At 28.3% G+C, this 11020-nt stretch overlaps 2 protein-coding genes across 2 annotated transcripts; both read left to right on the forward strand.

The window, feature by feature from the left end:
- Positions 1-6838, forward strand: LOC135950178 (uncharacterized). Its single transcript, XM_065499706.1, has 4 exons — positions 1-160; positions 240-561; positions 634-820; positions 6381-6838. The coding sequence occupies exons 1-4, from the start codon at positions 96-98 to the stop codon at positions 6629-6631; spliced, it is 825 nt and encodes a 274-aa protein (XP_065355778.1). The 5' UTR covers positions 1-95; the 3' UTR covers positions 6632-6838.
- A 2132-nt stretch (positions 6839-8970) lies between these two features.
- On the forward strand, positions 8971-10218 carry LOC135950983 (protein YIPF6). The gene is made up of 6 exons (XM_065500529.1): positions 8971-9090; positions 9159-9284; positions 9343-9421; positions 9493-9658; positions 9722-9879; positions 9954-10218. Exons 1-6 carry the CDS (start codon positions 9073-9075, stop codon positions 10064-10066), a joined length of 660 nt encoding a protein of 219 aa, XP_065356601.1. The 5' UTR covers positions 8971-9072; the 3' UTR covers positions 10067-10218.
- Positions 10219-11020: the final 802 nt, after the last annotated feature.

The following is an 11020-nucleotide window of genomic DNA, read 5'->3' on the forward strand; positions in this document are numbered from 1 at the left end:
AATTTACAGACAGTATTAGAACAGTTGTCAACTTATTGAAAGGTACCCACCTATTGTTGTTAGCAGGTCTTAATATATAAAAAAACACACACACAATGGCTGAACAAAAAAAGGCTCCTTTGCTGAAGAAAGAAGAAGATTTTGTTAAAGCTTTAGATGGGTAAGTAATTGAAAAAAAATATATATTTTCTGAATTTATATACTCATTTTATTATCATGTACTATTTTACGAAATAAAGTTTCATCAAGCCTGAGGATCAAGTTGCTCTCTTGTTGGATTATGATGGTACTTTGGCTCCCTTGACCGAGGAATTGTCGGTCATGCCCAAGGATACTGAGATCAATATTAAGAAATTGGCAGCCAATGACAAAATCTTCATGTGTGTTTTCTCCGGCCGTGAATTGAATGATATCAAGAATCACTTGAAATTCCCCAATGTTACTTATGCCGGTAACCATGGTCTCGAAGTTGAGTACCCATCGGGCAAGAAATTCAAGATTGAAATGCCCGAAGAATTGTTGGAAAAACACAACAAATTGGTGTCTGAATTAAAGGAAAAGGTAATGAAACATCTTTAAACATTTAATAACCAACAATGTTATTTATATTTTGTTATCTCTATAAACAAATAGGTTGTCTGCTCTGGTGCCTGGGTTGAAGATAAGAAAATCTCAGTTACATACCACTACAAGGGTGTTAATGACAAATTGAAGGGTAAATTGGTAGAAACCGCCAAGGGCTTGATCCAAAGCCATGGCTTCCAATTGATCGAAACTCCTTATGCTTTGGAGGGCAAGCCACGTGTCAACTGGGATAAGGGTAAGTCATTTAAAAGTCACAAAACACCAATTATTTGAGTTAATTAGGTTTAAAATTCAACAGAAATTATTTATTGCAATATGTGTTCAAAACTCAAGCAACTATAATTTATGTAGCAGTGGGGTTAAAAAAATCTTTTTTTAAAATTTGATAGACATATTTTTTAGATATTTTTTTTCATTTTGTTAATTTTTGTTTTTGTTAAAACAAAATATGTTGAAAATGAATAATGTTTTTTTTTCGGTGAATTTCGTGCGTTGGCGTTTTGTTCAAAAGATGAGCCAAAAAAAAAATAATGAAAAACTATGTAGGAAAATGAAAACAATAATATAAATTTAAACTCAAAAGAACGACAATCTGTCTTGTGGACTACAGTGAAACTGCCCAAATGCTGTCATTAAAAACAAAATAATTTTTGAAAAATTGCATTTACATTTAATAGATGGAAATTAAATATTGAAAAGCATCATCTCTGCTCTGTATGACTCATAGTTTCGTTTAATATTTTTCTATTTTTTTTTTTTTTTGTATATGAGATAATAGTACTCGTGTATGAGCATTTGTCTTAATAGTTTTTAACCATATGGGTCAATGGCTTCAGACGATATACAAATGTATATGTATGTTTAAATTCATATACATTTGTACATTCATATACATTAAATGAAATGAAAATTATTAGAAAATATAAATGCCGAAAGGTGGTTAATTAGTTTGACAAATTATTATCTAATTATGTTCAATTATAAAGCTACAGAACATATATATCGCCCACTTAATGCTACATGGTCATAACTCAAAATTTAATTCCCTAACTCAGAAACTGGAACGGAAAATAATATTCAAATTCGTTTATGAAAAACACTTTAAAATTATGTCATACAAATTTTTAAACTAAATTTTCTGTTCGTGTTTCTGAAAAAGACCTTAGTTTTTTGAAGAGAGTTCGCAGAAATTATTTATTGAATTCTACTATATATTTCTTTAATTTTAGATTCTTCACTCATATGTAGTTTGGATAAACCATATTTAATGATTTATAACCCCCTATCTATACCTGTTAAATTTTTATCATGATAAACGTCAAAATGATTGTCAAGATAAAAAATTATCAGGTATAGTCTCCATGTATTGGTATCATTCCTTCGTTATGACAAAATTGTTAGTGCTTTTGCTCAGACAACTTTGTCTTGACAACAAACGTCATTAATTGTTATGATAAATATTTGTCAAGTATAGCCAGGGGGTAATATAGCATTGACAAACATCTTAGCTTCCAAAGTGTTTCCCTGATATGTGATCCCAAGTTTCACATAATCAGAGCACTACACATAGCTATATTTTGATCCTCAATTTATTCATTCCGTTTGTAATGTCTACAATTTTCATTGGCATCCCTGAGGAAGTTGGTTGGTTGAAATCAACTTTCCGAAGGCCATGATATTTAGAGATCAATTTAATATATTCAAAATCATCATAAACTGATCATAAGTAGCAGTATAACAGTTACCTGTCTATACTTGATATATTTTTATCATGATAAACGTCAAAATGGCTGTCAAGATAAACAAATTATATGGTATAGTGTCCATTTATTTGAATTATTGCTTCGTTATGACAAAATTGTTAGTGTTTTTGCTAAGACAACTTTGTCTTGTAGTAATATCGCTTAATTAATATTTAAAAATACATTCCAATCTATATAGTAGTATATTGAACATGTTATGGTGGACCATATTCTACTAAATAATTCAACAATTAACATTTGGTATGGCCACTCAAGGACCGATGATGTTCAAATCACAAATAAATAACTTCAACAGATAATTACTCAAGAAAACATAAAAAAGAAGCTCAGTGTTTTGAAACAACTCAAGTGTTTATCAACATAATTGACATTTTAAATATATCAACAAAAGATTTTTAATGAGACATGAGCCGTTTGTTATAATAAAGTTTCCTGTGAGATTCCTAAATTATTCAAAGTGTAATTTCGAGTTATTTATTTAAAAAATATTGAATTATTTGTATGTATGTGACAAAGGAATTTACATCCAATGAAAATAATTTGTTGATTGAATGTACTGAAATGCAGCTGAGACAATCAATTTACAACGTTTTGTTACCGGAATTAAAATAAAACAATTTTTTCTGTGGTACAATATTTAAATATTCGTAATACGAATTTCGTATATAGTAATAATAGTTTTGTTGTGAGAAAGTATACACGCAATTGAACGAATTTGTTGATTGAAGGTACAGAAATGCAGATGAGACAATCAATTTACATAATTTTTTTGCCGGAATTTAAACATTAACACAACAGTTTGTTCTGTATTAAAATTCAAATGTAAAATAAAACTATTTAATCTGCTCTACGATATAACAGAAGTAAATTGACTATTATATAAATATATATAAAGGAATCAGCAATGTGGCCAACGAAAGCGTTCAAACGTTGTGATGTGAAGACCGGTATTTTGGCTAGTCCCTTTTCACTATGGAAATATTGAGCTCCTTAATCTTTTCCACTGGATTTGGCTGAAACTTACTGGTTTCAAACATTACAGGTTTTACAAATACTCAAAACAGATTTTGAAGAGTTATATAAATCATACTTCTCTAAAGAACTTCTGGCAGATAATATTAAAACATTAATATAATTTCAATTCCATTAAAATTTAAATTTTCCCAGGGACTTTTCAAACCATGTACATTGGACCTATATTAATACAGCAAGGTACATAAATAATTAAGCGTGTAGCGCATAATTTATTGGAAAATGTCGTTGCTTGGAGAAAAACAAAATGACACCCTGTATGATTTTTAATATCCAATGTTATTTTGGTTATATGTGTAGTATGTGCATTTGAAAATTTATTTCGTATGGTGGTGGTACACAATCAACAAACAATTTATGCATTTTTCTTTCTAGACTTTTCAGACGGCACCAATATTTCTGTTCTAGTATATTTTTTGAGAGAAAAAAAAAAACACCAAATGAAAAACAAAAAGTCTAATCATTGTACACATTATTATTATGTTGTTGTTTCATTTTTGGAATTTATTATATACTATACAAAACTTATGTATATGTAAATATTTTTAAACTAATAGATACAAACCGATGTGTATAAGAATATGTTCATATGGTTGTCTGAAATTGAAAAAAAAAATATGAGAAACACAAACATAACTACAAATTATTAAAAATAATTTCATATATTCAAATATACCCCCACTCAATTGATAGCTACGATATGAAATATTAAATATATTAAGGATGTTTTAATCAAATTTTGTTATTCATTATTCTGCATTTCAACTAACGATATAGGTGATTTTTATTGCATTTATAATGTAGAGACATTTTTAGTTAATATATTTTAATAAAAAAAATTTGTGTTCAGCAATTGATATTAATGCGTCACCAAATTGTGGATAATAATGTCTAAATCATTTGTATTTTTGGACAAAAAACACATTAAAGGAAATACATATCTTTACCTAAAAATTGTGGGGAAGAAATAATTTTAGACAAAAAAAATGTTTGTTCAATTTATGGCATTATTAATATTGTGATTTAACAAACTAAAATTTGAACATCATTATCTCTGTGTTGACACACTTTTGTGTGTGTAGATTACTTCATCTCGGAATTACTCAAACGTAAATGGGGTGAATCTAATTTTAAATCGTCAAAATGCATCTCCCACAGCAAAATCCCTTTCAAAAATATATTTGGTTTTTTGATGGTTTCAATTTAAAAACGACCTACATATACCTAAATATAAATAAATGGAATTGACAAAAAAATCTTAAAAGAGCAATATGTACAATATCATTTTTTGGCGGTAATTTTGTGTGAAAATTTTTAAATAAAATGCAGACATACCCCAGCAGTTCTGTGGACTGTCCGGATTTGACCCAAAATATATAGACAGTAATGGTCACCAATGTCTAACCACTTGCCAGATTCCAATTTATATAATTTGGGTCATTTGACACGTATGTGCTTTAGTAGTGCAGAGAGAAGACAATTGAATACTTTTTACAACTTAAGTAATCTAGTAGGAAAACAATTGTCCCTTAAGTGTCTCTAAGTAATCTAGAGTGTAGTCACTTTAAACGTTTATTTTGTGCAGTTTTTTATAAGTAATTCGTACAAACTGATTTAATACAAATTGTGTTGATATATTTCTCATACAGTTTAAACTGTATTCTTTTAGCTTAAGTATACTGACATTTTAAGTAACCTATCGTGAAGCCAATTGTCCCTTTAATGTCTCTAAGTAACCATAAGTGTAGTCACTTTAAACGTTCTACTTTGGACCATCTATTAGACTGTGTCACTGTAATCCAAAAGTGTCCAAATAACTAGTCACGCAGCTAGTTTTGTAACTAGTTGTCACCCTAAATGATAGGTGAAATTAATAATTCGGGACAGTCTCCTAGAACTGCTGGCATATTTTTGTTTTGAGCCCTATAGTGTTTTAACTGTTTTTAAACGTTGGACGCACCGACATTTTATTATAAAATTGGTTTTGGTTGTACCGATTTGACCCATTTTCAATAGAAACAAATATTTTTGATCAACAGTGAATAATAATGGAACATTTTATCCCCCTAGCTCCTTGCCTTTAATCGACAGACGGACAGACATAACTAAATCTTCTTAGAATTTTATGCAGACCAAAAATATATAGTGGTTTACAATACAATGGAAACTTTTCCAAATATTTAGTAAAAAGGTCAAAATCCAATAAAATGTTTAGGAAATTTATTTTTAACTATTTCATTATACATATTAACAAAAAAATCTCCAAACTAGGGGCATATTATTCTCAGCGCATTATTTTTGCGCTGAAAAACATTCCTACACCACAATATTTCCACTTACAAAGTTGAATGTCTTATTTCTATACTTCCCTTCGGCCTTCTCTTGACCCTTAAATTGCATTAGGATTAATATGAAAAGAGAACAGTATTCCATTTCTGTCTCATCTAGTTTAAATGTTCTTTGGCAAATTGTAAATTGTAATCAAGTGGTTTTTGGAAATAAGAGGTTTTTGGCCGAGTTAACCAACCAATAGCTGCCACATTTTCTCTAGAGCTAATAGTTTGAGAAATAATTTCAAATTTTTTGATTGTTTATAACCTCCAGGGGAGTCTATTTTTGGAATATCTTAAACTATCGTGCTATGAAATAATCTTGCAATCAGCAATTTATTAATTGCTGATTTATTAATTGAATTTTATCATAGATAGATTTTTGCTTCAATCCAGCACTAAAATCTTTTATTATTTTGGTTATTGAATGTCTTAAAATATCTTTATTTCAGAAAGAGTAGATTTATATAATTTATTTTAGAATGAACAGATTTGTATAGCACCACATTAATATACTCAATCAACGCGTATTAATCAAATAATTTATGAAAATACTCTTATGTATCTTATTTGTATAGAAATTTAGCTGGACCACATAATTATACTCAATCAACGCATATAATTAATTATAATAATTAAATAATTTATGAAAATATTTCTCTTATTGCAGGTGAGGGCACCAAGATGATCTTGGAAAAACAATTCAATGCCGAATGGTCCAAGAACTTGAAAATCATTTACTGCGGTGATGACACCACCGATGAAGATGCCATGAAAATGCTTTTCGGCATTGGCAAGACATTCAGAGTCTCTGAATTGCCCACATTGAAGACATATGCCAATTATCAAATTAAGACCGTTGAAGAAGTCGGTTGGTTATTGAAGGCCATTCAAGCCAACTATGAAAAGAAGAAGAATTAATAATACATATGGATATTTTTAACAATTTAGTCTTGGATAATAACAGCGTTTATTGGTCAACCTATTTTGGTGACAATTAAAATTATAATATTAAAAAACAAACATAAAAAATACAAAAAAATATTATATACTTATTGCTTTTATTATATTAATTAACAAAAACAATAAATAATAAATTAAGTGGGGTAAATAAAACAACTATTTAAATGCTTGTGTTTTTATTATTATTAATTAACTAATTTAGTTGACAATTTATGTATTTTGGTTAATTTCTTTAACTATATATATTTTCAAGTAATCCTGTAAACGATTTTAGCATGTTTTAAGTTATTCAACTTTTTGTATTTGCAATCAGTTTCTGTATTCCATCTTAAATTGAAATAGTTAAAAATAAATTAGAAAATATAAAAATAAAGTAAATTTTCAAGTGCCCAAATATCTATCTAAAACAAAGTACTGTCCGAAATGATAAAATAAAATCATTTTTGCACCCAATCATTACTTGCGATTAAAAATGGATCCATTCCGATTACCCGAATCGTAAATGATCGTAATACTCTGTATTTGGTGGGTTCAAAAGGGTCCTACCTATTCATATATGAAAAATTTAAAATGATGCCAAATTTTTATTCTAGATCCGATTTAAAAGATTTGTATGTATATACATATGTAGAAAAGATCTACAAAACAAGAAGAGAGCTATAAAACCATTCTTATAACTATATTTTGTCTTGTATTTAGAGTTCTTCTTTTCCAGCTCTTTTTAATTTCCCGGGAAATAGGGATTCATTTTGAAATTCCCGCCTAGAACAAATTATTCAATTTTAAGAATGTATACTTCGTTAAAAATCTAAAAAATGTCTTTGGTTTTAAAATGTAATTGGATACAGATAAAAAAATTTAATATAAAGGAAAAACTTACTCGATTTCTAAATTGGTTATATAAATTAATAATATAATTGGTTATATTTGTCATTTGTATCAGAATGGCTTTAATTTCCATTAGATTTTGTTCAACCTTCGTTAGATTCCAATTAATTCTGATAATTCGCAAAAAATAAATATTTTACTTTTTTTAATTTTGAATTGGCAATGTTTTGCTTATTAATCAAAAATAAAGTAAATAAATGTTAATTAAAACTTGAAGAAAACCCAATAATATTTATTTTATTCCAAACTTTTTCGTTTTACTCTTTCAAAATATTGAAATAATTTCCATTTTCAGTCGGAATGGAATTCTGTGACAGCCCTGAACATTCACGAGTTTTTGGAATAATTTGAATGATAATCTTGTTATTGGTCTATTTGGTTAAATCTTTTTTGCCGTGTGAATCTTCTGCATTTGTTTTGGAGCTTTAAGAATCTTTTAGAGAAAGTCAAGTTCAAAAAGCAGCACATAATATTTATTTCAAAATCGATACTCTGTCCAAAGTTATACGCATTTAAATTACAAAAATTTTAAAAAGTATTTTTTTTCCAAAAAAGCACTTAGTTATACAGAAAATAAAAACAAAATAAATAAAGTGTTTATATTTTTCGCAAAGGTACAATTTTTATAACTGCGAGATTTGGAGCCTTCCAGACCTAATTTGTATGTAAATTTAAAATTAATGTCAATCTCTAATCGCATAGCTGCCTTCAAATATTAAAAATTATTTTGTATGACTCAAATTGTTCTTAATATTTTTCAAAAGGGAATTTATAGCCCGGACTTCGAAACTGTTCAAAGGGTCAAATCTAAAAATATCAATTTGGAATACTTTAGAAGTTTTTCTTAACCCACCGTTAGTAGCAATCATTTTCAGTCGAGACTAGTCGCAATGTATCAAATTGATATCAATAAAAGAAAGGCGCGTTTGAAAATAATCTCTTCACTTTTTAGTTCGAAAACATAAAAACAATATTAAATGCAAATTATTTAAAAGAATAATACGTATAAAATTGCAGTATAAATATCATTTTATCAAAAAATAGCTTAAAATGTGTAAAAAAATGTTGCCTGTATCAACTAGATCAGTTGAGAGTAACGGAGGGTTAAATTGTGGGATGCGCAATAACAATTCACAAATTTCTTCTTTACTTTTGCATTTTTATCAAAAATTTCTATATTAAACTCAGCTACACCTCCTCTTTAGTCGTGGGAAATTTTATTAAAATCGGACTATCGGTTTAGAAGTTACAAGTTTATTTGTACTTTTTTTATTTCCCCAACTGTGTGTCGTATGGAAATCAAGGTATACTTAGTTTTCCATCTCTGTCATATTTGACATAAATAATCAGTGTTGCCGTTATTCAGACAATTTTTTCAAATAGATGCGGTAACCCAGAAACAAATAATAAAAGTAAACAATTGAATTTGACAGCAACATTTACAAGACAAATCATCAATTTTCTGCAGACTTTATCTTGTTTTTTTAATTTTACAAACTAAATTTACAATAATGGATTCCAAACTAGATGTAAGTACTTTGTTAACAATATTACCTAAGGTATCGTTTGTGACAAAATCAATTTTGTATAAAAATAGATGATGGAAGATTACTCAAATGCTAGTTTGGAAGGAGACATGTCAATTCCGGGTGCTGCACGCACAAATGCACCGATTGGAGCTCCTGACTTTAATACTTTGGATGAACCTATAAAAGAGACTATTGTAAGTACTTTGTATAGTAAGTTGTTTAATGATAAAAACGAAAAGTAACTTTCTTCAGCTACGTGACATTCGTGCAGTGGGTATAAAATTTTACCATGTCTTATATCCCAAAGAAAAATCAAGTCTCTTAAAAGATTGTAAGTAATAATATAGAGATTATGTGAAGAATACCTAATGTGGCTAACATATTATAACAAACTAATTTTAGGGGATCTTTGGGGACCTTTGGTTTTGTGCACATTTATGGCAACAATACTCCAAGGTTCTGCAGATGCGCAATATGATGGTGGCCCTGAATTTGCCCAAGTATTTGTGATAGTTTGGATAGGTGCGGCTATTGTAACTTTAAATTCTAAACTGCTGGGAGGGAATATGTACGTGAAGCTATTAAACATGACACATACTTATTTTTTAACTAATATCTGTTCTATTCACAGTTCATTCTTTCAGTCTGTATGCGTTTTGGGTTACTGTTTAACGCCAGTGGCCATTTCTTTAATAGTTTGCCGTATTATTCTATTGGCTACGCAAACTAAGCTACTTTTCTTTTTACGTTTATTAACCACAACAATGGGTTTCTCTTGGGCCACATATGGTAAGAAACAATAAATTAAATTCATACTATATATAACAACCATAAATACATTATAATTATTTACTTTATAATAGCCTCGTTTATATTTCTGGGCAACAGTCAGCCACCAAACCGTAAGCCTTTGGCCGTCTATCCTATATTTCTATTTTTCTTTATTATATCTTGGTTAGTGATATCAAACAATTAAATGCCCGTATTTTAAACATTTTTTAGTTATTCTTACTTAAATATTAATTAAACCAAAAAAAAAAAAAATTACTTTCCATTAAGAAAAAATGTAAAAATAAAAATATGTATTTTGCCGATAGCAAATACTACATAAAAATCGTTTAAATAAAATATTTGTTTTTATTTTATTTCGTTGTTCTAAAACTATTTAAAAATAGGTTTATTCCTGGGAATTTTTTAATACTAAATTAAGCCAAGAACCTCTAAAATAACCGGTCAAAGTTAAGAGGTAAAATTAAGAGGTATTACTGAGTTAAATCTGAAAAAAATGCGTAATATGTTATGGAAGAGAACTTTTTCATATCAGATAGCGTATAAACAAATTTTAACCTGTATTATTACCGTTATTTTCCCTAAATATAAATATTGTTAGAAGTTTAAATGTTAAACATCTTAACAGTTCCTTTAAGTACATAAACATTTATATTAAATCGACCTACTAGAAAAGTTAATTTTCTTGTTTTACATAAAATTTTTTGTGATTTTGATACACAGAAAAATAGTTTTGATTGTAATGAACGAATTTTATTGCTAATCAAATAGTTCAGACTAAAAAAAAATTCACTTATGTGAATCTTAATTCTTCTGTGTTAACTGATTTTCAGTAGCTAGTTTCTTAAAAATTGTTTATATAATCAAATGATTTGATTGTCACCAAATCAGAATGAATCTGTTTTATCTTTGTAGACTTATTTCTCGAGAACCCTACACAAGGCTCTTTTTATTGCATAATTAATTACTTTACTGCATTTTTTCACTATTTTGAATGCAAAATGTTGTGAGAAGTTGCATTGGAATCAAAATAAATGGAACAGCTTCTAAATTCGAAATATTTGGGATATTTATTTGTATAAAAATAATTTGTAATCAAACATATTAGTCATCCCGATGTGAAAATATATTCTGCACTAAG

This window comes from Calliphora vicina, chromosome 2 (genome assembly GCF_958450345.1).
Source record: "Calliphora vicina chromosome 2, idCalVici1.1, whole genome shotgun sequence".
NCBI lineage: Eukaryota > Metazoa > Arthropoda > Insecta > Diptera > Calliphoridae > Calliphora > Calliphora vicina.